Here is a 27,376-nt window from a genome sequence, read left to right as displayed (position 1 = left end):
TGAAAAATATAAATGTACAGTACTGGTATAATAGTGTTGGGGGCCAGGCTGGGGGGTGGGGGGGTGTTAAACTACCACTCGTTGCGGTACCACATTCGTCCTGTTGACGGCGCTGCACTCAACGTCCTCAGACAATCGAGGAATCCCCACCTCTTCTCATTAATTTAGCCCTTTCCTTTTTGGGGGGTGCACACTGGCATGCATGCATGACGTCATTTGGGAAGAGCTGTCACTTGCAACGGTGCTATGCTCGTGCATGTGCATGTGCGTGGCGCGTGAGCGCGCAACAGTACCGACCCTCCTTCACAGCACCCGCACAGAGCAAGCTGCGTCTTCGCCGTGATTGGGCGGAGGGCGGTGATTCCTTCTGGCACGACTCGGGCCACAGCAGGGACTCGGGTCCAGTTTTGACCGTCAGAGCCGACGTGGTTGTTGCTCCTCCCGCGAGTGAGGAGAGAATAAAAAGCAAGAAAGGAGGGCTTCTGTGCAAGGAAGCCGCCGACCACCTTTGTTTGTGTGTGTTGGGGGCTGCGGTAAAAGTCGTTCACCATGCCGGTGTTTCACACCAAGACCATCGAGAGTATCCTGGAGCCGGTGGCCCAGCAGATCTCTCACCTGGTCATCATGCACGAAGAAGGCGAGGTGGACGGGAAAGCCATCCCGGACCTGTCCGTACCGGTGCAGGCGGTGCAGGCTGCAGTCAGCAACCTTGTGCGGGTGAGTCGATGTGAGTTTATTCTATCGGTTTGCTTTCTTTCCAGTCATCATGTCAACGTCAGTTCGAGTGGCCCAATCAATGCCAGACACATTTTGAGCAAAGCCCTATTTTTATGGCGTTTGATCTTTGCACAGCATGTAAGTGACGCACACAAACAAGCAACTTAACATGTTCAACTTTGCCCTTTCAGCCCATCAGATGGACACTCAGCTCTCAAAGGAGTTTGTGGGGCGGAAGATTGATTAGACACACACGGTGCTCATCTTTAATTTAAACTGAGATTACGCAGTGGGTCACTTTGTCTGTGTGCACTCACTGGCAAAATCAATACTGGCAAAGTCAAGAGACATCACTCAAGAGGCACAGCAGTCATTTGCTTTCGCTTCGACCGATTATGGGACATATTAGATCAGAAGCAAATTGTACAGCTCATAATCAGCCACCCACTGTCTGTTTGCTGTTGCGAAATACTACAGTTAAAATATTATATACGGCCATGTACCATTTTTTTTTATAATGCTTGCAATCATTTGATGAGCTGGAGCCTATTGCAGCTGACTTTTTCAGAGAGACGGGTTACACCTTGGACTGGTCGCCACTCAATTGTATGGCACAACAAACAACCATTCCCACTTATTTTTCGGAGTCCTTGATGAACTGAACATGTTTGCTTTTGGTACTTGAGAGGAAGACAGAAAACCCCCGCAAGCATGGGGAGATCATGCAGACTTGATCCCCAAACCTGGGACTGGTTACTAGTCAATCAATTATGCACATGTATACAGACATTTGTTTGGTTGTTAGATTGTATTTTTTCATGCCCCTCAGAGGACATAATACAAAGTAAAAACAAAATTGTGCACTGATAGGAAAAGGTTCACCAGCCCCAATTTCATTAATAATGAATACTTAAAGTAGAGTCCACGCTGTCCCATGATTGCGTCTCTGTCTCTCTGCTTGTCCTGATCACTTCAGTAGATCCATCCAGACGGCGAGCAGGGGAGGCTAATAGCAGCCTTGGACATAGATGCGTCCCTGATGCAATTGTTGGGAAGCTAAGGTCCAGATAGAGGAAGCGCCTCTTATCGGATGTAATTAAGGATTTCAAATTTGGGGGCTCATTTTCATCTCCTGATGACGCCTGCTAAATGTGCAGCAATGCAGTTGAATAGGAGACAAGTGGTCACTAATGGATGAGAAACATAGAGGGGAAGTGTGGAACGAGAGCACACAGCTTGCTGGTTGCCGGGTAGAAAAACTTAATTGGATATGATGGACGCCCTCTGGTTTTGTGGACTTTATTTTAGCAAGAGTCAGTTGATGCGAAGATATACCTGTAAAAGAGTAGAGTTCCACTGATACGGTTAGACTGGGTGGCCGTGTATGTAAAAAGTAGGTCACTTCTTCTAGATGCAAACAAGATGGTGTCAATCTGTCAGAGAGGCGGCACGTGCGTAGGCTGATGATTCAACTAAACATCTTAAAGATTATGTAGTGCATATGTTTGGAAAAGAAGTTGTGTTGTCTGAAGTTGTGCAGATGACGGAGACGCTGTTGGAAGTTTGAGCTCCCCAAGGAGGCGATGTCGATCTAATTCCTGAGTATGTCTGAGGGGGAGGGGGAGGGAGGAATAAATAGATTTACTGTTGAGAAGTGAGGCCGGGTGGGAAGTGGGCAAAAGAGTCACCTGCTTCTGTTTGGGATGTGATTCACTACATGACCCTGGATTACCTTTCCTACTGTGCCCCCCTTGCGAGTCCTTATGCATCCTATTCTGTACAGCCACTCAGTAGTCATGTTTTAATTAGAGCCGGGACTCCAACTTGTTATTTTCACTTAATTAAATCACAGACAAGAGAAAAAAAACAGAGGGAATCATGTTTTTCTATTTCTGCACTCCAAGCGACAGAACTTCAGTGCCTGAATTACTGGCACTTTGATGCAAAAGCATCAGATGAGGTAAAGATTAGTGTTGTTCTGATACCGATACTGGTATCGGCAGAGGTGCCGATACTGCATTAAAACAGTGGTATCGGTATCGGTGACTACTCACAAGTAACATGCCGATACCATTAATTCCAATGCTAATATAGGATTTTGGATGCAGCATCTTGTGTCTTGCTGGTGCACGACATTCACTGGTATGTGACATGTTCACTGCATGCCGAGCTAAGATATCCTATTGGCCCTTGAATGCTCTGAACCAATGGCAGGACAGCTTTGTCATGTTGAGGAAAAAAAACCTTAAGTATCGGTATGGTATCGGTATCGGCCGATACTGCAAAGCTGGGTATCGGTATCGGGAGCCAAAAAACGGTATCAGAACGACACTAGTAAAGATTATTGTAAAACTGTCTGGTGGAAGTCAGACAAAGTCTTTGGTTATCATTGAAGACCTTCAAGCTTAAACTACTGCTACAGCGTAACTATGTTTCGGACAGTTTCATCAATCAGGCTATTAGCATTAGCATTCCTCACAGTTTAGTACTAGACAGTAGTTGACCACTTTCCTCCTGCACTAAAGCGTTACAGCTATTGATTTTCACTTTCAATTTGACCAGGTGCAGACCTTTTCAACACACACATGGAATGACAGTGTGTGGACATGGACACTACAGAGGGCCACTTAACTGCACATTAACTATGCAGCAATTGTACACTGAATAATCAATGCTAAGTGATGCCAATTACAGGAAGCACTTACACTCAAGCAGGTCCTTTATCTGAAGTTTCAGCAGGACTCACCTGCTATACTTGCGGAGCTTCATTCCTGCGTGTTTCAAGGAATCTTTTGCAGTAAGATTGGATACCAGATAGTGCTCGTGGTTGCTTCTTGCTAAGAATGCAACTTCCTGTGACTCTCTGGGGCTCACACAAAATCTATTAACTGAAGTTCACCAATTCAGCACTGAGAGACTGATGATGTCATCATCTCCCTGAAATTGCATCTCGGGTGTGTGCGTGGCCACGTTGGCGCTTTTGTGTGTGTGTAATTTGGGTCCTCTGCCAGCCATCTGCATCTCTGTTGATGAAAACATCCGCAAGAGAAGGCAGCATTCTCGCTACTGTTTGATTTTTCACTTGCTGTCAACTGAGGCAGCAACCAATCAGACCACACCTGTTTTCTGAAGCTGCGCTGTGATTGGTTGTTACCTGAGACCTGAACAACATTGATGTCATCCTCAGTCGACAGCAAGTGGCAAAATGGCTGCCCTCCTGAAATGGATAAAAATGGCTGGATTTTGCTGCATAACGTAATATTAACCAGAATACCATATTTAGCTTAGTGGGGCTGCATAGAACATATTATTGTTCATCCTTCCATCCATTTTCTTGACCGCTTATTCCTCACAAGGGTCGCGGAGCACTATCTCAGCCGGCTCTGGGCAGTTGGCGGGGTACACCCTGGACTGGTTGCCAGACAGCCAATCTCAGACATATTATTGTTAAAAAAAAAAAAAAAAAAAAAAGAGGAGGGTAATGCCTTCACTATTTTAATGCTAACTCAGAATCAAAAATGCTATTGATAGGCTAATTGTAGTGTTTATTACCATTTAAGCAACAGATATTTGAACACACACGTAGACAGACAATATCACAATACTCACACTCAAAAAAAAAAAAAAAAAAATCATCTGCAAAAAATGACTTAGTTCAGTAGCTAGCTAGCTTGCGAGTCACAGTAGCATAATTGTGAAACTATTCTTTTTTGTTTGTGTCTGCATGACTATATATATATATATATATATATATATATATATATATATATATATATATATATATATATATATATATATATATATATATATATATATATATTTTATACTGCCCCCAGCCGGCCAAGGTGGGCACACCGAAAGGAGCAACTCAATGAATTGGATTGAAGCATTAAATCATGACGCAAAAACTGTTTAATTCTTTACATTCCATGTTTTTTATGAAGCACAATATTATAGAGTGCTATCTAAAATACAACATTACAACTTTTCTTTTCTTTTTTTTAAGAAAGAGAGACTGGAACTGATACCAATTCTATTTGTTTCAATGTGGAAAGATGATTATTTCAGATGAGGGTTTTGAGTTAAGACTGTGGTCACAGAACAGATTATACTCTTATCTCAAGGCACGCAAGCATAGGACAGTCTTCAGCTCATCTACTAATAAGACAAGTATTAACGAAGATGGATGGAAGTGTGGAAGTTTCATATCATAATACCAAATAGATATATTTTTTGATGCAAACATTTAATTTCCCATTTGTCTGTTTCAGGTTGGGAAGGAAACAGTTCAAACCACCGAGGACCAGGTGCTAAAGAGAGACATGCCGCCTGCATTCATCAAGTAAGCTTGTTTATGACTCTCCGTGATGGAATTCATCCACTTTATGTCTGAGCAGACAGGGAACTTGTTTTGAAAAATACAGAAGAGGATTCCGAGCAGTTTAATGTTAGGAAATATGGCGGCGTGCCCAGCTGCAACAAAGAGCCACTTCTGAACTGAGTGTCCGGTCAGAAGCGACCCACGGGTGACTTGTCCGCCATCAAGCATTCACCCGGATGAGAGTTTGTTGTGTTCCAGCATGCTTCCAAAGGTCTGATAAGAAGGCTGAAAACGCCGACTCAGCGATGCTGCACCCCTGACATCAGGCTGCATTGACTTTAGTGTCCTGTAACGACAGAATTATGGATATCAATGACCTAAGCGCAGCAATGTAACACTGCATTTATGTAATGAATTATCAACAGCCTTGGTCTATCCTCAGTTTTAAGAGCAAATTCCAGATCTTAAACAGATATAGATCTGAAAGAGCAATCCCCCCTCGCACACACACATGTATACACATACATACACATCGTAAATCTCACCCACCGGGCTTAGGAGGGGCGCATGTGTAATGCGAACCTGACTAAATATAGATGAACTGGCAGCTATCGATACCCTGACCAGCGGGGGTCAGAAGAAAGAGGAGGTGCCTTGGCTTCTTCCAGGCACTTACATTCATCACCTTATTCAACCTAAGACAACCTGTAATAACTTATCATTAGCACACTCAAAAACAAAACGTAACATCCAACATTGTTGTGCTTTATGTGTAGATGTTAGCCTTGTTTCGTTTCTGAAATGTAACAAAAACAAGAAATACATGTTGCGGGTGTGTGCAGGGTGGAGAACTCGTCTTCTAAACTGGTCCAAGCAGCTCAGATGCTGAAGACGGACCCCTACTCGGTCCCCGCTCGGGATTACCTCATCGACGGATCCAGAGGGATTTTGTCAGGCACATCTGACCTGCTGCTTACGTTCGACGAGGCCGAGGTGTGTGGATATCTTTCAGGGAAATAAAGCTTTTTATAGCGGTTCACGGGAGAAGGAATTGAGCTCAGACCTCCGAGCAGTTAATGGGAGTCTCAGTTAGATTTAATCAGTGAGATCAAATGACTTTCCCCTCTATCATAATGCAGAATCTGTGTGTGCGCGTGTGTCTGTTGGATGTTTGAGGTTTCTCCTACTCCCTAAGTGGAATCACGCTGAGCATGGTATTATGGTCACCGTGCTTTATCGCTAGTTTTGAAGAAGAAAACCTCTTCTAGTCACAAGATATCACAAGATTGCACACACACTCTCACGCACATAACAGGGGCCACTTGAGGAACAACAATAAAAGGCTTTAGTATTCCTTATTAGCCATTTTCAGCAACAACAAAAAAAAGTTCATGTTTTGTCTATGGTGAAGTTGATAATGTCATTATTTTTCATGTACAATTACTACCTTTATTTTTCCACTTGCTGTTGACTGAAAATGACACCATCGGGGCTCAGTTGAGGTAACGACCAATCAGGGCTCACCTGGATTGGTCATGTGACATTTGCAAACTGAGCCATCATTGGTCGTTACCTCAGCTCTGAGCACACATGATGTCCTTTTCAGTCGACAGTAAGTGGGAAAATGTGTTTTTAAAGGTATTAATTGTACATGAAAAATAAAAATAAGTTATCAAATTAATTATAGACAAAATATCATCTTACTGTTGAAAATGGCTAAATGAGTCAAGTATTCCTTTAACCGTTTGTGATGCTAGCTACTCTATGCACATTTATTGTGTTTCAGGTGCGTAAGATTATCCGCGTATGCAAAGGTATTATGGAATATCTGACCGTATCTGAAGTGGTGGAGACTATGGAGGACCTCGTCACATACACTAAAAACCTGGGACCAGGTCAGCAAGAACTATTTTTAACACTTTCCAAATAAGTGACGTCCAAATTAAGTATAAAGCTCAGTTGTTGACCACTAGATAATGTTCATTTTAATTTAATTATATTTTATTCATTTAAAGTAATAGACTTTCATTTTATTTGGGCTAAGTTACAAAATATGGACTGCAACCTTTTTTCATTATTATTGTTCCTTGCCCTAATTTTTTTTGTTTTTGTTTGGGTGATCCTAAAATAAGATGAGCTTCATTAATCCCACATTAGGGACATTTACATTGTTTATCAGCAATAGTGGATGCAATACATATGTTAAAAGATATATTTTCTGTCTCAGTGCCTGTGACTGAATTACTCAATTGTTCAATAACTCTCTGGCTTTGCTCAGGGATGACCAAGATGTCCAAAATGATCGAGGAGAGGCAACAGGAGCTGACACATCAGGAGCACAGACAGATGCTCATCAACTCCATGAACACGGTCAAAGAGCTGCTGCCTGTTCTCATATCAGGTCAGTGTGTGTGTTCCACGTGCGCGTTGGTCCGACTGCGTCACAAAAAGCCAAAGAGAGCAGGTCACTGAGCATGCCTCATGGTTGTTATAGCAACGCTGATCATTACAGTCATTAGTTGCGTTGTACTGCGAGATTGACTACAAGCACACACGCAAGCTGCTGCTTGTTATCCCGGATCGAATAACAAGAGCTGGAAAACTCTTTATACTGTAGAGGCAAAAGTATTGGGACACCAAGGCCTTTATACCTGCATACCCAAAGTGAAAATGGCAGTATAACAATTTCCACTAAACTGTAAAAGAACGAATAAAAAAGAAGCTTCACTTTGTCCTACTGTTCATTAAGTATCTCCTTTGGTTGTATTTATGATTATTTTAAACCTTTTTCATTATCAGTTACATTTTGAACTTTCATTTATGACTTGCTTCACATACACATGGCTCTATTTTGATTTTGTAAGCATTTGAAAGCTCACTCAATCAAATTCTGTCTCATATCCTCATAATACATGGGGTTTAAAAAATTGCATAATTTAGTAGTCTAATAACAGCCAATTCTTGGTCTCAAATGTTAACGACGTGAACAAATTTGAAGTTAAAACCCTCCATGTCACTGTTGCCATTAGACAGCGATAGATTGCTCAGGTAATAAATCCACGCTAATCTACGATATAACTAATCATAAAAATAATATAATAATAATAATAATAATATAAATAAATAAATAAATACTAAATAAAAATCAAATAATAATAATAAAATAAATAAATATCAATAAATAATCATAAAAATAATTAATTAAAAAAAATAATAAAAATACAAAAATTAAAAAAATAAGAATTCATAATATTCTAACAATGATATAAATAAATATAAATACAGGCGGCACGGTGTATGAGTGGTTAGCACTTCCGCCTCCCAGTTCTGGGGACTCAGGTTCGAGTCCAGGCTCCAGCCTTCCTGGGTGGAGTTTGCATGTTCTCCCCGTGCCCGCGTGGGTCTTCTCCTTCCTGGGTGGAGTTTGCATGTTCTCCCCGTGCCCGCGTGGGTCTTCTCCGGGTACTCCGGTCTCCTCCCACATTCCAAAGACATGCAAGGCAAGGCAAGGCAAGTATATTTGTATAGCACATTTCATACACAAGGCAACTCAATGTGCTTTACACAAGGAAAGACAACACATAAGCATCAAGAAACAGTAGTTAACATTCAGAGGAAGAAAAATAAATGAAAATAGGTTACAAAATTTACTAAAAAGAACATACAATAACAATCTTAAAACATTATTCAACAAACTTTAAAACATTTCACATAAGGAAGTTTAAAATAATAATAATAATAATAATAAAAACACTTAATTAAAGCTGTTTAAAAGTCCCTAATCAAAGGTATAAGAAAAAAGCATGGTAGGTTGATTGGGCGCTCCAAATTGTCCCTAGGTGTGCTTGTGAGTGTGGATGGTTGTTCGTCTCTGTGTGCCCTGCGATTGGCTGGCAACCAGTCCAGGGTGTACCCCGCCTACTGCACAGAGCCAGCTGAGATAGGCGCCAGCACCCCCGCAACCCTTGTGAGGAATAAGCGGTCTAGAAAATGAATGGATGGATAAATACAGGTGGCTGAGTGGTTAGCACGTCCACCTCCCAGTTTTGAGGACTCAGGTTCAAGTCCAGGCTCCGGCCTTCATGGGTGGAGTTTGCATGTTCTCCCCGTAGCCTCGTAGGTCTTCTCCGGGTACTCCGGTCTCCTCCCAGATTCCAAAGACATGCATGGCAGGTTAATTGGGCGCTACAAATTGTCCCTAAATGACAAAATGGAACTTCATTTATATAACACTTTTCCACCTTTAAGGCCCTCAAAGCGCTTTACATTTTGACTACCCATTCACCTACTGATGAAGCAGCATCAGGAGCAATTGGGGGTTCAGTATCTTGCGCAAGGATACTTCGACGTGGTCACAATGGCCTGGGATCGAACCCACAACCTCTGACGACCACCACTGAGCCACGCTGCCCCACTGTGCTTGTGAGTGTGGATGGTTATTCGTCTCTGTGTGCCCTGCGATTGGCTGGCAACCAGTCCAGGGTGTCCCCCGCCTACTGCCCAGAGCCAGCTGAGATAGGCGCCAGCACCCCCTACGACTCTTGTGAGGAATAAGTGGTCAGGAAAATGGATGGATGGATGGATATAATATAAATACATAATTTAATATAAATAATAGAAACAAAAAATGATATATAATAATAATAATAATAATAATAATAATAATGATGATAATAAAAACTAAGCTCATAGCTTATGAGTCTTCTTCGCCTGAAGACTTCCATCCATTTCCCCGCCACTCTTATGAGTCGCTCCCATTATACATATATATATTTTTTTTTATTCCAGAATGAACTCAAATGAATCTGGACGCATAAGTGGGTCATAACAGCTGGAAACGTTCACCCATTTCCGACGAAGCTTCCAATCATTATTGCTCGTCTTTCCGTCCTCAGCCATCAAAATTTTCGTGGCAACCAAGAGCGGGCGCGGTGCGGGCGTGGAGGAGGCCGAGAGGAACCGACGCTTTACCTTTGAGAAGATGAGCGGCGAGATCACCGAGATCATCAGAGTCTTACAGCTCACCACGTGGGACGAAGACGCCTGGGCGAACAAGGTACTCCTCAGTTCACAATGCGGTTTCTCATTTTAAACCCCCGCAAGTTAATCCCCACACACTTATTTAATTGCAGTTTTGGTGTGGAAGGCCTCCTCATACACACACAGACACACACGCCCCTCCACACATAGTTTAACTGTGTTATCCACACAACCCTCTTTGCTGCAGAGAGCATCTCTTGACCTTTTGTGATTCACTTTTTCTTTTTGCTTGCTGGTGTAACCCCCTTTTTCCTTTTTCTTTCTGTACCTTCCTCCTCCATTATTTTCCCTCCTTGTAGAAGGTAAGCCTGCTTCTCTCCCCATCTGCAGCCTCCAGTGCACGCATGTGTGCCACTTGGTTGAACACATTTTAGTGTAAATGCCATGCTGGTACTGAACAACCTGTGTGTCACGTGTTTCAGTCAGCTGATGTGATGACGTTCTGTATATATGTAACTCATCACTTTGTGTATCGTTTTATGTGCATCTGTTTGTGTGATTTGAGCAGAGGTGACAAAAAAAAAAGAGCTTTAGGTAGGCGCACGTACTAACATCTTCATTTTTGTGTGGGGGCAAGTTGAATTTAATATTATTATTATTATTATTATTATTATTATATAATTTAATTTAATGTATTTGTTTTTTGGGCAGACCACGTTGCGCCTCACTAGAAGTTGATCAAGGGTTTTGTTTTTTGTTTTTTTAAACACACACTACCTGACAATTTGTTGACTGAAAGTATGTAATAGAATTTAGACCAGCTAAAAGCAGGTCTAAGTTGTGGTGTTATGAGGTGGATGTCATCATATTTCATTCATGAATATGACAGCTTAGGATAATCCCTGTGAACTCATTGTAGAAATCCATTCATTGAATGAATTATTGTTGTTATTATTATTATCATCTTGAAAATATTTTTTACAGTACCACCCTGACCACGGCAAAACTATGGGTGGATTCAGGGAGGTTGTCATACGCGGATGTGGACTCAAAAGTACACTGTAAAGAATTGACTGTATAATTTACAGTAAATAACTGTTTAAAAAAAAAAAAAAAAAAAAAAAAAAAGTTGTCAGCTAATTATTGTAAAATGTGAGTTAATTACTGTAAAAATCTATCTCAGCATAATACTGTAAATTTGTATTTTTTCCTGTATGTTACTTACTGTATTCTTTGTAACTAATTTCTATACAGTAAAAAAATAAAAATAAAAATTACAGTAATATTCTGTAATAGATTTTTTTACTGTATATAAATTACTGTTACTGTATTCTTTGTAAGTAACTAATTTATATAAAAGTTGTCAGTTAATTTTAAAATCTGTTAATCTCTATAAAAATCTTTTACAGTATATTACTGTATTTTTTTTTACTATATATAAATTGCAGTTACTGTGTTCTTTTTTTACAGTAATATGCTGTAATAGATTTTATTTTTATTTTATTTTTTTACTGTATATAAATTACAGTTACCTACTTTTACGTGCGCCCATCTAGGAAAATATGAAAAGAAAGAAATCTCCACCCATGTGCAAGCTGGTCTGAGTTTTGTGCTACATTTTCACTAGGCATGAAAATATGGCCCTCTGTCTTCAAGTAGAAGTCCTGATTCAGCTGATTTCAGTCGATTTTTGAAAAAACTAGCAAGCCTATTTTGACAAAGTAAGGGATCGAAAGTACTGATATTTGATTTCAAATTAGTGTGCAGAATTAGAAAGTTGTCAAAATAATAAATACTCAAGTAAACTAGAGATGCTTCAAAAACCTACTTCAGTACAGTAACAACATAATTGTACTTTCCACCACTGGATTTGAGTTAAGTGGCTTGAATGATGTCTTATAATGTAAAGTAACCGAATTTACTGTATTTCCTCTACAGCTCATGTCGTGTGCGTTACACAAGATGTTGTTTTAAATCAAAATGACTTCACTCCGAAATGAGTCGGATACCTTGTTTTCTTGATTTATTTTTAGAACATCAGAGATGATAAGATAAAAACTTCCCTTGTCCAGCCTGTCACTCTGCATGTTTCAATACACATAACCGGTCCACACAATGATTTGTCTTTGTGTGTCTGAGTGGTTGCTGTGCGCATATTGTGGCCTGTCCCAGTCATCATGGGGGGCAGATGCTGCCCTCCTCTCGTGGTCATGAATGATATAAAATAAGCTGGTGCAGACACATGCGTAATACATGACCTATTGAACGGTTCCACTCAAGCGTTTTATCGTCCTCTGAGCTGGAAGTTAAATGTTTTTCCTCTTTTATTTGGGGAAAAATGACCATCTTAATACAATTTTGAGTTCATTTTCAACTAACTGAAGCTGTATGATAACATAATCGCATGTTTGATGGCATGTGGTGTTTTAATGACTGCTGTGACTATTATATTCATGTAAGTGACCATAAACTAGTTGATTGATAGTTACCAAACATTTTGTAGGACAATTGAGGCAAAATGGAGTTTACTGTTAAGATGGAATCCGCATAGCAATTGTTTAGTGTAAACAAGCTGCCTTGTTACATTAGTTACCAAATGTCAGCAAAACCCCCCCATTGCGTCGTCCTCTGCAGTCATTCAGTGAGCCATTGATGGACGTCATGCTCTATTTTTAACTGTAAATATGACAGCTTGGGTGGCAGAGTGGTTGAAGTCATTCATAATAGTGATTCACCAACAGATAAAAACAGTCGTGTGTAAAATGGTAGTTGTGCAAGAAATGACCCAGATATTTCAGGAAATTACTGTTACCGGCACACATATTTTAAAAGATGAGAGTAATTTTGCTGCCAATCAAAATATAATATATTAGGCACTTTATTTAAGGGGCTGGACTCTAAATGAGGTTTGACACAATCATATTAGTGATTTAACAGTGATCAAAAACGCTTTTTGGAATGACGAAGAAAATTGTAAACAGTTTTATACATGGTCTCCTCATTATTATTTTAATTAAAAATAAATATTTTATTTTTTTTTCCATTTTAATAATTTAATCAGGATATGGAAGCACTGAAAAGATCTTTGGCCTTGATTGAATCGAAGATGATGCAAGCAAAAAGTTGGCTGAAAGACCCCTACGGACAGCCAGGTTTGTATCTGAGTGGTCCATGTTGCCCTTTTATTGCCGTTATAGAACAATATTTTGACCTGTCGCCCCCAACCAGGAGAACCAGGTGAGGTCGCCCTACGTGTGATTTTGGACGAGGCGGGAAAGGTGGGAGAGCTTTGTGCCGGAAAGGAGAGGAGGGATATCTTGGCGACACACAAAGCTCTGGGACAAATGACCGACCAGATTGCAGATCTTCGAGTCCGGTATTGCCTTCTTGTTGTTACTGTTCTGTATTTCATTGTTTCTCTACATTTATTTAGGTATAGTATGAAGTTACTGTTGCCACCGCTCGAAAACTATGCATGTATTTACATGTATGTATTCAATATTCATCCTTTTGTGTTTATTTATGGCAGAGGCCAGGGTCCGAGCCAGGCGTGTGTGCAGCGTGCAAGCCAATGCTCTCAGGGCTTAGACTTGTTATTTGGCAAAGTGGACAATGCTGCTCGCAGACTGGAGGCTCTTATCAATGCCAAGCAAGCCATCGCTCGGAGACTGGATGCTGCACAGGTTTCATAAAACAACACAACATAGAGATTTAAGCACTTTTACCATCACCAGATGGTGTTTATGATCATGTTGTTTCATTTAGGCCTGGTTGGCTGACCCGAACGGCGGTCTGGAGGGTGAGGAGAACATCAGGGCGTTACTCGCAGAGGCCAAACGCATTGCTGACCTGTGTGAGGACCCCAAAGACAGGGACGACATCCTGCGCTCTATCAGTGAGATTGCAGGCCTCACTTCCAGACTTGTAGAGCTTCGCAAACAGTACGTTTATTTTGTTTATTTTCCCTTTGACAGCACTACTGTACATTCATCTAATTCTAAGACTATTCATTCCCAGGATGAGAGTGCAACCTTGTGTCACCAATACCTGGCACATTTTACCTGCATGGAGGTTATGTTGTTGCCTGCCAACTTTAGGCAACAGTCCTACGCTAAGGTTGCTAAAATGTTTGAATATGGTGAAGAGCTAATGGGGTTAATGGTTTTGATGGCTTAACCCACCTGTTATGTTTGTTTGAGAGGAACAACAATTTAATACTCAGTTTTAAGTTTGAATTTCCAGAGAAAAGAATATATCACACTGGGTGTTATGTGCATCTTTCAGGAACAGCAATAATGTTTCTGGGTCAAAGTGACCCTGAGGTATTTAATCATCCAAAAAGTGTCAAATAACCTTTTTTTTTTTTTTTATACTAATAACAAGGACAATAATTTTATTTTAATTTTCCACCTGTCTGTTCCATTTGTTTCTTTGGATTAGTAATAACATCCTGGGTAAGTTTGACCCGGGGTGATAAGCAATTATCCAAAGAATCAAAGTTTTTATGTGTATACAATCCTGCTGAACTAACAAAGCCAATACTGTACTTCATTTGCACTCGGGATTTTTTCTTTTTTTTTCCCCCGGAGCAGCAATAATTATCCTGGGTCATTTTGACCCAGGTTTTGCTTAATTTTAATAATTTAAACAATTTCAAAAAACATTTTTAAATATCTCTATCACGCTTCAGAGATTTTTTTTTTTTAGTAACAAAATGCTTTAACTAAAATGTGCATTTGTTGATTATACATAATAAGCCAAGCAGAAGTCTTTACCTAAAAACAACTTTCAAGTTCAACATTTACTTTAAATTTCTAACGGGTCAGTTTGACCCACAACATAACAGGAGGGTTAACGCAAAAGAATATGAGTGCAGAAATTAAAGGGGAATATGACATTGAAATTGAGACATTTATTCAAAGGACCTGCTTGGTTCCTGAAGTCCGCCAAGTCATAACATGAATCATTATTTCCCTAAATTTTGAATGCAATGACCATAAAAGGAAACAGACATAAACGTGTCAAGTAACTCTTTTGTCACATCATATGATTTGAGACATGACATAAATGTTATTTCCCTTTAAAGATTGTCTAACCCTGGGTTAATAAGATGTTTGGATTCTAACAAAATAATAATAATAAAAACATTTTTCCCCCAATTTAAAGGTGGCGAAGACTTTATTTCCCTTCTTTTTGGCTGCTCCTTTTCGTGCACATCATTCCAAAACATTTTCTCTCCATATTGCATTGTGGTCTCAGAGGTAAAGGTGACAGTCCGGAAGCCCGTGCCTTGGCGAAACAAATTGGTGCGGCACTGCTGACCCTGCAGGCCAAGACCAATCGAGCTGTGGCCAACATGAGGCCCGCCAAGCCTGCAGTCACTCTGGAGGGCAAAATGGAGCAAGCGCTACGGTGGGTCGCCAACCCAGGAGTAGATGACAGAGGTGTAGGTGAGTGGGTTTGCCAAAATCCTTATGTTGTTCTGTTTTGGTTAGCAACTGGGTTGAAATGAGCTCAGCAGTTTCTGTATGATGGTAACTGAATGATAGCGACAATGAAGTGAGGTAATCACTGTCGGTACTGAGTTTTCTGACGGGAAGAAAGGAGGCATCTATTTCAGCGTCAAGTGGAAGAAACAAACACTTATTGAGGAAATAACTAATTGCAATTCCACCTAATGTTTTAAATTCTTAGTAATGTTTGACTGTTTATTCATTGTCACCTGTTCCCTCCCACGCTGCCTCTCGGGAACAGAGTGTGAGAGACTAGAGTGGAACACAGGTACTGTCTTCCACTTTTCACCTTCCGCTGAAGATGCACTTTAAATATTCATGACTTCAGAACTTGATTTTCAAATTGTGATACTGGTAGCACTAGGGGTACGCCGGCTCCCTCTAATGGTATGCGGAAGAATCACTGCTTGAATACAGTTCATTTGTGTTTACTTTTTCATAACTTTGTTTTTACACATTTATTATTGTTTAACATTTATACGTTTTTTTTAAATTTCCCTCCCTCCAACACCTCCATAGATGTTTGTTTTTATTCGAGAGCAAGCTGATAGCAGGTATTTAAATGTGATATGGACGACGACCTCTGACCATTGGGGTGTCCTCAGGTCAGGCGGCTATCAGAGGGATGGTTGGAGAAGGCAGGAGACTGGCAGGGGGCCTCTTGGGGCCGTACCGCCAGGATATGATGGGACGCTGCGACCGAGCGGAGGCTCTCATGACATCCTTGGCAGAGATGGCTGGCAGGGGGGAAGCCGAGACCCCTCACGCTCGGGCGACTGCCGCGCAGCTACATGACAGCCTTAAGGTAGTACATATAAGCGCTGCCTTCTTAACTCATTCACTCCCAGCAATTTTCCCTTGAAACAACCCCCTTTGCTCCCGACTGTTTTACTGGATTTTGACTGATTTTGCAAGGCCCACAGAATATTCTGTTCTATTGCTATAAAACATGGAACTTACCAAGAGAAAGAATAGAGTCTCTTCTTTCATCAGGGGGGAAAAAAAAGTATATTTGTATCCGTTTCAGTTTTTCAGCAATTAGCATTAGAATGTAGCTAAGTTTCATCATTATTCACAAACTTGCAAAAAGAGCTTGTTGCAACATGGACATGGCTGATCTCTTATACTCTACTGCCACCTGATGGTCGTTTTTTGTAACAACTACCATTGTTTTAAGCGACCTCTTCATGTTAGAAACTGTATCAAAGCCCCCTGTATGCTCTAGCATAAAGAAAAACATGGGGGAAAAAAAACCCTTATAAATACGTTTTTGAGAGTGAAGGACAAAGTATTAAAAATGTATTTATACGTTTTGGGGTTTGAATGAGTTAATATATTCAGGGTGGTCAATAAATTAAAAGCGTTAATTTATAAAATGGAATTTGCTATACTTAAGACCTTAAATGGCATTAATTAGCATTAGATGTTATGTTGTTGCTTTATTTTTATGCCCAAATAGCAACTACTCTTAATTTGAAAATAAAAATGTACTTTTCCTGTCACCAACGTCCAACATGAAACACCAATGCCACCTAGTGGCAGAAAATTACCTCAACACAAATTTATCACCCAATGTTTCACACTAACCATAACGTAACTGTCAATTCATGACTTTCTATAACATTACTTTACCAGTGAACTAAAAGATACAACCACATTTATATTTGGTACCCATGCTTGTCTGCTTTTATTTTAATTAACAAGAGTATGAAAAGCGTGAAAAATACATTTTATTGTACGTTTACAATAGCTATAACGTGCAATTAAGTTGTGATTAATCACAAGTTAACTATGGAAATCAAGCAATTAATCCTGATTAAAAATTGTTAGCGACTGACAGTCCTAATATATAAACACTATATACAACACAACGTGGGCATTAGCACAAAAGTATTCCAACCCCACAGTGTAAACAAATTAAATTAAGCTACACTATTTCAGTCTACTGTATGAGGCGTGCTTGTCATCTGATTGAATGCACTGGTGGATTGCGCCACCCAGTGGTCTGATAATGGAATATGTCCCCACGCCAGGACCTGCGGCATAAAATGCAGGAGGTGATGACCCAGGAAGTATCTGACGTTTTCAGTGACACCACAACGCCTATCAAATTGCTGGCCGTGTCTGCGACCGCACCCCCGGACGCCCCCAACAGAGAGGAGGTTGGTGGTGGATTCAGAGGAGAATTGCGGTGAATAAGATGCTTGAGTCTTCTGTCATCCTCGTTGCAGGTTTTCGAAGAGCGTGCTGGGAATTTTGAGGCGCACGCAGGTCGACTGGGTGCAACAGCTGAGAAGGCGGCTGCTGTGGGAACAGCCAATAAGAGCACGGTGGAGGGGATTCACGCTGCGGTCAAACATGCCCGTGAACTCACGCCACAGGTTAATTTCTTTCAAGATAAGACACACGAGTGTGGGAGCGTGAGGTGTTTTGATATGGTCATATCCTTATTTGGGGGTCTCCAAGAAACCCAGTAATGGGGCCCTCTACATACTGCAAAAGATTTGGAATATTAATGTTTAGTATAAACGCTAAACTGGGAGTTATAAAAAAAATAAATGAATGAAAACAAATAAGTGATTTAAATCTCAGAAAACCTTTTTAATCAGTTTCCGTGAAGTGATTTGGGGCCTCCTGGAAATCCAGGTGCCCCAGACAATTGCCTGGGTTTGCCTAATGGTAAGTCCAACCCTATCCAGGTCACTTCTGCTGCTCGGATCTTGTTGAAGAATCCTGGGAACAAAGCAGCGTATGAGCACTTTGACACCATGAAGAACCAGTGGATCGACAATGTAGAGAAACTCACAGGTGAAGATTTTGCTTTTCAATCTTATTATTATTATATTATGATTATGTGTGTGTACAGTGATTATAAAACCGTTTCATCTTTATGTTTTAGTTAGGATTTTATACGGCAAACATAGCTAAAATATTTTTTAAATATATATTAAAATTTGTCTAGCTGTTCTAAATAATATTATAGTATATAGTTATGTATTTAATATCAATAATAATTAATTATAATACACTATAGTATATCAGTAGGGTCTATTCAATTTAGATTTTTTTTTCTATTGTGGTAGGTCAGATATTTTATGTATCCTTGTAGTGGGTATTATTTTTTGATACATTAGATGGGACTACTTTAAATACATGCATTAATTGTAATGTAGTGTCAGACAATCATACTTTTACTGTACTGTACTGTATACTACTATAGTAGAATAGAAAAGAATAGATGTTTAGCCTTTTAATTAGGTATTACGGTAGTCATATTATTAAACTTATTTCATAGCATATTTAACAAATAAAAGAACATTTAAATTCAATTTACGTTTTTTTAAATAAAAATAATTGCTCAGTTTTATATAGAGCCTTTAAAGCATAGGTATCAAACTGCAGTCCTCGAGGGCCACACTTCTGCAGGTTTTGGAGGTTTTCCACTTTCAACACAGCTGATTCATATTTAAGCTCATCAGCAAGCTCTGCAGGAGCCTGATAATTATCCTGATCATTGAATCAGGTGCGTTGGAGTAGCGATACCTCGAAAACATGCAGGACTCTGGCCCTCGAGGACCGGATTTTGACACGTACTTTAAAGGGACATTAAGAGGCTTAACAATATATTATTGGAGTAATATTCATATGTTTGTGTATATGTTTGTGTGTGTTTCCAGGTCTGGTGGATGAGGCCATAGACACCAAGTCACTCCTCGACGCCTCCGAGGAAGCCATCAAGAAAGACATCGACAAGTGCCGGGTTGCCATGGCGAACGTTCAGCCCCAAATGCTTGTTGCCGGGGCGACGAGCATCGCGCGGCGAGCAAATCGGGTTCTGCTGGTGGCCAAGAGGGAAGTGGAGAACTCAGAAGATCCGCGCTTCAGGGACTTGGTGAAACACGCGTCAGACGTCCTGTCGCACACCATCTCCCCCATGGTCATGGACGCCAAGGCAGTGGCTGGCAACATACAAGATAAAGGTACACACACTCAGAAGAAGCCATAAACAATTGGTGCGTGAAACAGGATGACCTCTGACCCTTCCACAGGGCTTCAGAAGGCCTATTTGGACTCCTGTCTGAGGATCCTGGCCGCTGTGGGAAAAGTCAGAGAGGCCTTCCAACCTCAGGAGCTGGATTTCCCCCCGCCACCACCTGACCTAGATCAGCTCCAAGTAAGCCCAACACTTACTTACTGTTATCATTAATATTATGCATTGTCATGAAGTGTAAGTAATGGAATTTCAAATGTGTTTTCTATCCAGGTAAGTGATGAGCAGGCTCCACCCAAGCCGCCCCTACCAGAGGGCGAGGTGCCACCCCCTCGTCCTCCTCCTCCCGATGAAAAGGATGAAGAGTTCCCGGAGCAGAAGGCCGGAGAGGTCGTGAGTGAGCCCATGATGGTGGCCGCCAAACAACTGCACGACGAGGCTCGCAAGTGGTCCAGCAAGGTCGGTCCAACTATGCATATTTGCCTCAATTTGTAAAACTGACATTCATTATTGTGGTCATGGAATACAGTACATTCTCTCCGTTGACTTTGAATTCATATGTTGATGCTGAAATGTGGAAATCAGTGGCTTGATTCCAATTTCAGAAGGGAACTGGAAACTGTCATCTGGTAAACTAAAAGAAACAAATGCACACACACACCTTTACTGGACGTTTTTTTAATTACACTTGCACAATCCAGAAGCCTGAAGATGGATGATGAATAATTGAGTTCAGTTCTGTTTTAGCGCTGTTTATTTTTGTAATTTTCAATATTATAGAATTAGCATATAGGCCTCACAATCAGGAGATCGAGGTTTGAATCTCCATTGGAACATCTCTGTAGAGTTCTCAAGTTCTCCATTCATTTGTTGTTACATAAAAAGATAAGGATGTTCATTAGGACTTTGACAGCTGATTTGGTAATGCAGTGCTGCCTTGAGATACAAGTGACCTGACCGGCGTTTTTTGAGATACAAGCCATCATTCAGACAATTTGTTTGCATTGACTTGACTGTGGAGTGGCAGTCAACTCAATACAGCTCACTTCACAATAAGCAACAGTTTGTCAAATAGTAAACACTTCATCAAAAAATCAATTTTAGTCTGTTTAATGGCACTCCCATGTAAAGTTTACTGTCAATTTAAACCTAATACTTAGAGAATTACACCTTGTGTATTTAAATCAACCAAACAATGTAGCCTGAAGAATGTACTGCTAGCTTAATTCTGCATATAATGGTTGATAATAAAGCACACAAAACTTTAGATTTGTGTGGGCTTTATAATGTTTCTTTTAGTGCCGTTACTAATTACCTTTTTTCCCCCAGATGTATTATCCTATCGATTAAACACCCTCAGCTCCGAAAAACTTAAAAAAATAATAATAGATAAATAAATAAATACATACATACATACATACATACATACATAAATGTTCTTTAAAAAAAAACTTCACTAATGTTGACCACGAGTTGAATTTTGTGGATATAAATACTCTGTTCCTTACTGTTCCTTTATCTTCTGTACACATATTACACAAACACCAACAAAAATTAGCCTATGCTAAACAGTTAACAATCATGATTAGCATTAGTTTCAAATAAACTTGAATCACTTACTATTGTACTTTTCCCAAAAATCACTTCATAGTCCAACACATGAAAAATGCTATTTTTAATCAAAAATATTAAATGGTAAATGGAGTGCACTTAAATAGCACTTTATCTTCATCATATGTTTACTAAGCCTGACTATTCACTTCTCTCATTCAAACATATTTCTTTTCCCTTTTGTCCGTCTCCTCCTGGCTGTTGTATTGATATAATGTAATGTTTTGTGTTCCTAAATAAAACATTAAAAGAATGCATGACGTGTGAGAACCATTAAAAAAAAGTCATGCTAATCGATATTTGTGGTTTTAGAACACTTGAAGCAACTGATGTAGACAGATATCCGCTGTTTAAAAAAAAAAGAAAGAAAAAAAAAACTACTACAGCACCATACTGAGTCAAATACAATAATAGTAGAAGTACAATTATTCTTCTTAATGCTTTACAATCTTTGTTTAAGTTACTAGTACTACCCTTTTTTGGTACAGTATTATAGAACGCTATTATTCAAATGAAAAAGCAAAAACAAAAATTAATCTTGTATCTCAAGGCACCACTGTAGGTATAGAAGATCCCAGGTCACCTGTTTTTTATATTTTGATGTGGAGGAAATAATTTATTCATATTTCATTTGTGACGTGAGATTCAAGCAGTTGCTGCTACTTTAGGTCTTGTCTATGTGCAGTCTTTGGAAAATGTGTCAGTCACTTTATTTGCGTCCTGCTCATATTTTGGAGCTAAACCTCAGAAATCACGGCCTCGCCTCCGCCGCACAGTCCCGCCTTCCCTCCCTTCTCCTCCATGATGCTTGTCCTCCTCCCTCAATTCCTCCTCTGTTCTTCCACCTACTGCTTTGCATAGTGTACTAAACACCTCCTTCCCTCCCGCCATTCCTGGCTCTCTCCCTCCCTCTTTGCCTCCGCCAACCGCCGCCGATACACCCCTTCCCCTCCTTGCCGTGCCAGGAGGCAGTAGAGGTAGAGGATGAAGATGAGTTTACTGACGGTGAGGATGACTATGAGCCCGAGCTGCTGCTGATGCCCTCCAACCAGCCTGTCAATCAACCCATGCTGGCGGCTGCCCAGGCTCTGCACCAGGAAGCGCGCAAGTGGTCCAGCAAGGTCTGACGGCGCGTTTTTGCCGCTGGATATTTTTGACTCCACCAATTCTCTCTACACACGCATGCAAAAACACATAAGTGTCACTCAAACAAATTGCATCTGCCGCTACCATGGCAACCTCCAATCAGCTGTGGCTGCTCAGATGGTGCTAAAGTTGTACTAAAGGTTGACAGTTGATGGAATGGCTTTTTTTTTTTTTATCTTTGTTTTTACTGATGCACCACTGTGACCACCTTCCCTCCCTTATGTTGGTGATTTAAAGGAGGAGTCTCGCTGTTGTCAATCACTTGTTGTCAGGGCGACCTGTGATGCCAAGGATGACAGTTTCCCAAAGACATCTGGGTGATGTCGTGTAGTTTCAACCCTAGTTACTAACCTTAAAGCACTGAGATACGGGTCAGCATGTAAATATCACAATGATATTCTGCATGTAACTTACTAAAGAGCATTCGCTGCCATTTTCATGATTTCTAACCCATCATTATATTAACAGAACAATGCTTGGAAACCTCATGCGATGTATGGACAAAAGTATCGACGCATACAGACAGAACTGACAATTGAGATTTGATTTTTTTTTTTTTTTTAATGAGCTTCCTTGTTCAAGAACTCTGATGTGATACTTTAACACAAAAATTATCAAATTTTGGTAAAAAAAAAAAAAAAAAAAAAAAAAATGCTTTTCTCAAAGCATTCCCACAAAATCGGAAGCACAAATGGGGTATATGCCACAGAAGAGGCGGGACTTCCGTGTCTTTGAACATCAGCTGTAATTCCGGTTCAGGGTTGCGTGGGCCGCGTTCCAACACTCAACTCTCCCACCCCTGCGTCTCCCAACCGCTTGCTCCCGTCGATGGGCGGGAGCACGCAAGGCGTCTCAGTTCTCTGAAACCTTTCCGACAACTGACATACACACTACACACGCGCAGTCGCGCACCCGTTAACGGGAATGTGCAACCGAGGGGCACAAAGTCGGAAGCACAAGTATTGGGACGCCGCCCAAACGTCGCGATCCGGAACCGGAATCAAAGCTGATGTGCAAAAACACGGAAGTCGGAGGTCCCGCCTCTTCCGTGGCATAGTAGATTATACGACATTGTACAAAATTCAGTAGATGTGTCCCAATACTTTTGTCCAGAACAGTTTCTCCATCCTATTCCCTCATCCATCCTCCTCCTTCTCACCTCTCTAACATCCCCTCGTGTCCTCATTTCAGGGCAATGACATCATCGCGGCTGCCAAGCGCATGGCTCTGCTGATGGCCGAGATGTCGCGGCTGGTGCGCGGCGGCAGCGGCAACAAGCGAGCGTTGATCCAGTGCGCCAAAGACATCGCCAAGGCGTCGGACGAGGTGACGAGACTCGCCAAGGAAGTGGCCAAGCAGTGCACGGACAGACGCATCAGGACGAACCTGCTGCAGGTTTGTTTTTAAATGAATCATTCCCTCGTGAGAAAAAAAAAATGACACTTTTTTTTCCGCAGCAGTGCCCTCTACAGGACCAGAGGAGCACTGCGCCAATTGCCCCAATAAAAAAATCACCATGAGTAGAGTCCAAGCCATTCATGTGAAATCCTAAATAATTTATTTCTTCTTTTTCTTGTTGAAGGTGTGTGAGCGGATCCCCACCATCAGCACTCAGTTGAAGATCCTCTCCACTGTGAAAGCAACCATGTTGGGGAGGACAAACATTAGTGAAGAGGAGTCAGAGCAGGTAAAATTAAATTACCATGCACATATGCAAAAGATTCATGTTATCATTTGACTATAAGGGATTGACAAATTAATTCCTCAAATAACAGATTCAATGTGGAAGTCAACCCCAAAATTTTCTTGACAATATTTCTATGCAGCCCCACTAGACTAAATTCTGTATTCTGATTAATCTTGCATTTGTGGAATATGAATGGAGCAGCTAAATCCACCCATTTTATCTAGCTCAGGGGACGGCCATTTTGCCACTCACTGTCGATAGAAAATGACATCACAGGTACTCGGCGCTCAGGTAACGAACAATCACAGGTCACCTGTTGTCTAAATTTGGTCACGTGACATTCGCAAGCTGAGCTGTGATTGGCCATTACCTGAGCCCTGATAAACTGTGATGTCATTTTCAGTTTTCGCTGCTTCATTCATATTCCACAAATGCAAATTTAATCAGTACCATGTTTAGACTATTTGGGATGCCTAAAACATATTATTGTTAAAGAATTTTTGAAGGGTTGACTTCCCATGCTTCAATTAACTTCAGGTGTGATGTCCACTACAATTAATAAACAACTCTCTCAAAATATACAGTGTATACTTTGGATTTAATAATACAATGGTAACTTGATCTGCTCAATTTTTAAGATTTGACCTGTCTCTTTGTTTTTTGTTTTTTGTTTGTTTGTTTTTTACGCAACTTGCAAGAAAAAATTTAAGTTACAAATGCTCGCCCTGGTAGCAGCAGTTTGGCAGATAGTCAAGTCATCTTTATTTATGTTGCGCTTTCAGACAGTCTTAGCTGTCACAAAGTGCTTTACAGAAACACAACAAAACAAACAAACATTAACAGCAATATGAAGAATTCTTCAAAAATGAAGGCCAGATGAATTTTACTGTATAACTAAGCATAAAGCAAATAGAAGTACATGCTGTGTTTGTAACCAAACCACATTTAGTGTTGTCTTATGAAAGTCAGCTAGCTTAATGCTAACACACATAACCAGGCTAATGAAACAAGCATCAATGTCATGGTAAAGCTTAAACATAATTAGACATCATGCAGAAATGCTCACAGGTATATGTTTTGGTTTTTTTTTTTTAATCCACTGAAAAATGACTAAAATGACTTTGGTTCACCTCAAATCTACTTGTCTATATGTATTATACTGCCCCCTGGTGGCCAAGGCGTACACACCAGTTCATCTTCGATTAACTTTTAGATGAAAATAATCATGATATGCATGTCTCACTTAATGGGTGGGCATAAGAACATTAAAACAAAAAATATATATTGTTTGTGGCTTCCCATTTATTCCTCCCAATGTCTCGTTGCTTGGTGCAGGCCACAGAGATGCTGGTCCACAACGCCCAGAACCTGATGCAGTCCGTGAAGGAGACGGTGAGAGAAGCCGAGGCGGCCTCCATCAAGATCCGCACGGATGCAGGATTCACCCTCCGCTGGGTGCGCAAGACTCCCTGGTACCAGTGAACGAGGCAATGACTTTGTGAACAGCGGCGCACACTATAAAGAGTACAAAAAAAATAAAAAAAAATGAAGTAGCAACATAGACATAGATGATTCTCCATCATCCACTGTAGATGTGCTTCATTTAAAGCTCTTCCTGTCCCTTTTTAAGTGGACATCAAGGAAGTGTTTTTATTAATATATATTTTTGGTATTTTGATTGCAGGTAGCTATATATTTTTTGCATGGTGATGTTTTCTATTTTCTAAAAGGCGATTTGAGACATTGTGATAGGACGTTTGTGTTTAACAGAGCTTTGTTTCTTAATAATGAAGTATTTTGTGCGTGTGTGTGTGTATGCTAAACTGTGAGAGATTCTCACCAACTTTAAAACGCTCAAGGGCGGCGCTCTCATCCGCTCATGTTTACTTTTAACGCTGCTGACTGAAGACCTGTGTGTCCATTTGAAGGTGTGACGTCATCGCCTACATTTCGCTTATACTTGAACTATGAAGTCTTCTGGATTGGAGGTGCTCGGCAATGAAATGTAATTTCATAAATGGGTGACTATGGAAGTTTTGAAGTGTTTGCTTAGCATTAGCTGTGTGCGTGGCAACTGATGATTCTTTGTATGGACGGGCTTAATAATAATTTTAATTGCAATATTTGCTGGTTTTAATTGAGGCAAAATGGAGTACACTACTTGTGTTAGTTTGCTGTCAAAATAAGGTCAACATCACTTGGCTGCACATATCATATAATGATAATAATATATAATAATATAATCATATTTTAACCAGTTCAATCATATTTTAACTAAAAAAAAATTCCACACAGCCAATCAAATATCCATCCCTATTTAAATGTGAAGTTTTTATGTCTGCTTATTTTTTATTTTATTTTGAAGCCAAATTATCTATTTGACATTTTGACATCTATTTGACGTACTACATTTTTAAAATAATTCAAAGAGCCCACCACCTCACATTTTATTTTGTTTTATTTCACTTTTTTTTTTTTTGTAGCAATGTGTAATTATTTAAAATTAGTTTATTTTCCTGTGCTATCTCCATAACAGTTGAACTGTTTTGGGGTCATCATGTATTTGGAGTGGTGGCGTCACAAGTTAATCTCCATACATCATTTTAAGCTCTTCTTTTCGCTTTCAAGTTATGATTTCTACAGTGTTTTGTATGATTGCTGGGCAAATGTAACTTCTAAATGGAGAATCACTGTGTGCATGTGTGCTCGTGAATATAAACAAGCACGCCAATGACGCCATTAAAGAGACAGAATGTAGTGAGCATGTAGCAGCCGCTTGCTGAGAGCGACAGGGTGTATGTACACTACAGTATATATGTACACGTGTGATGTATCCCATGCACCCTGAATGTATCCTGAGAGCTCATGGCCATGCAAACACATGCGCTGTTTGTGCCTTGGAAGAATAAAATAAATAAATAAATAAGACTGATTCTGAAGGACATACTACTTGCAAGTTTGCCTTTTTTCTGCTATCAGTATGTATGACCTCCTGCAACTGGACCTCAGACCTTAACTGCTAAATCTTTTATCTCTTAATTGTTAGCACAAGGGAGTTTAAGCGTTAAAAAGTGTATATTTAAAAAAACATAAGGCTACACACCCGTGTTCTATGGAAGCGTGTTGCATTTACTTTTTTTTCCCCCCCAATTTATTTTTTATTTTTTTCTTTTACTGAATTTTTTTTCTGAATATTTTTTTTTGTTTTTAATATTTTTTGTTTTTTATATATTTTGTGTTATCTTCTGCTTGTCACTGAACCAGAACAAATCAAATAATAATCAACCTATGACAGAATTTCATAGAATTTGATTAGCATCAGAATGATTTAATTCACAATTTCCAGATAGCTGCTATTGCAAAAAACATACGGTACTTAAATTGGTTAATTCAACCTATTTGATCCTGTT

General features: G+C 40.1%; 1 protein-coding gene and 1 long non-coding RNA gene across 5 annotated transcripts; one reads left to right on the top strand and one right to left on the bottom strand.

Moving 5' to 3' along the window:
• Positions 1 to 201: 201 nt before the first annotated feature.
• On the top strand, positions 202 to 26,915 carry LOC144001164 (vinculin-like). 4 transcript variants are annotated; one of them, XM_077495236.1, is made up of 23 exons: positions 202 to 717; positions 4,989 to 5,059; positions 5,881 to 6,031; positions 6,825 to 6,933; positions 7,317 to 7,439; positions 9,934 to 10,094; positions 13,080 to 13,170; positions 13,247 to 13,394; positions 13,548 to 13,701; positions 13,784 to 13,959; positions 15,278 to 15,468; positions 15,773 to 15,799; positions 16,137 to 16,336; positions 17,565 to 17,693; positions 17,763 to 17,912; positions 18,231 to 18,339; positions 19,209 to 19,511; positions 19,581 to 19,705; positions 19,796 to 19,981; positions 22,099 to 22,254; positions 23,471 to 23,674; positions 23,862 to 23,966; positions 25,302 to 26,915. In XM_077495236.1, exons 1-23 carry the CDS (start codon positions 550 to 552, stop codon positions 25,446 to 25,448), a joined length of 3,384 nt encoding a protein of 1,127 aa, XP_077351362.1. In that variant the 5' UTR covers positions 202 to 549; the 3' UTR covers positions 25,449 to 26,915. The 4 variants fall into 4 exon arrangements, with proteins under 4 accessions (XP_077351362.1, XP_077351363.1, XP_077351364.1 ...); XM_077495237.1 differs by lacking the exon at positions 15,773 to 15,799 and having other exon boundaries at positions 203 to 717; XM_077495238.1 differs by lacking the exon at positions 22,099 to 22,254 and having other exon boundaries at positions 203 to 717.
• Positions 18,767 to 23,709, bottom strand: LOC144001165 (uncharacterized). Its single transcript, XR_013278399.1, has 2 exons — positions 23,439 to 23,709; positions 18,767 to 19,490 (listed from the first exon to the last, which is right to left on the bottom strand). It is a non-coding gene; the product is annotated as an uncharacterized LOC144001165 (long non-coding RNA).
• Positions 26,916 to 27,376: the final 461 nt, after the last annotated feature.

Source organism: Festucalex cinctus, chromosome 14 (assembly GCF_051991245.1).
Source record: "Festucalex cinctus isolate MCC-2025b chromosome 14, RoL_Fcin_1.0, whole genome shotgun sequence".
NCBI classification, from domain to species: domain Eukaryota; kingdom Metazoa; phylum Chordata; class Actinopteri; order Syngnathiformes; family Syngnathidae; genus Festucalex; species Festucalex cinctus.
The sequence above is the reverse complement of the archived record's forward strand: the minus strand, read 5'-3'. Positions and strand labels throughout refer to the sequence as shown.

What these genes read in the sequence shown, in the direction of transcription:
- LOC144001164 (XM_077495236.1), top strand. Translation starts at nt 550, where the DNA reads ATGCCGGTGTTTCACACCAAGACCATCGAGAGTATCCTGGAGCCGGTG. An exon ending in CTTGTAGAGCTTCGCAAACA is followed by an intron (nt 13,960 to 15,277) that starts GTACGTTTATTT and finishes TTGTGGTCTCAG; the next exon opens with AGGTAAAGGTGACAGTCCGG. An exon ending in CCCGTGAACTCACGCCACAG is followed by an intron (nt 17,913 to 18,230) that starts GTTAATTTCTTT and finishes AACCCTATCCAG; the next exon opens with GTCACTTCTGCTGCTCGGAT.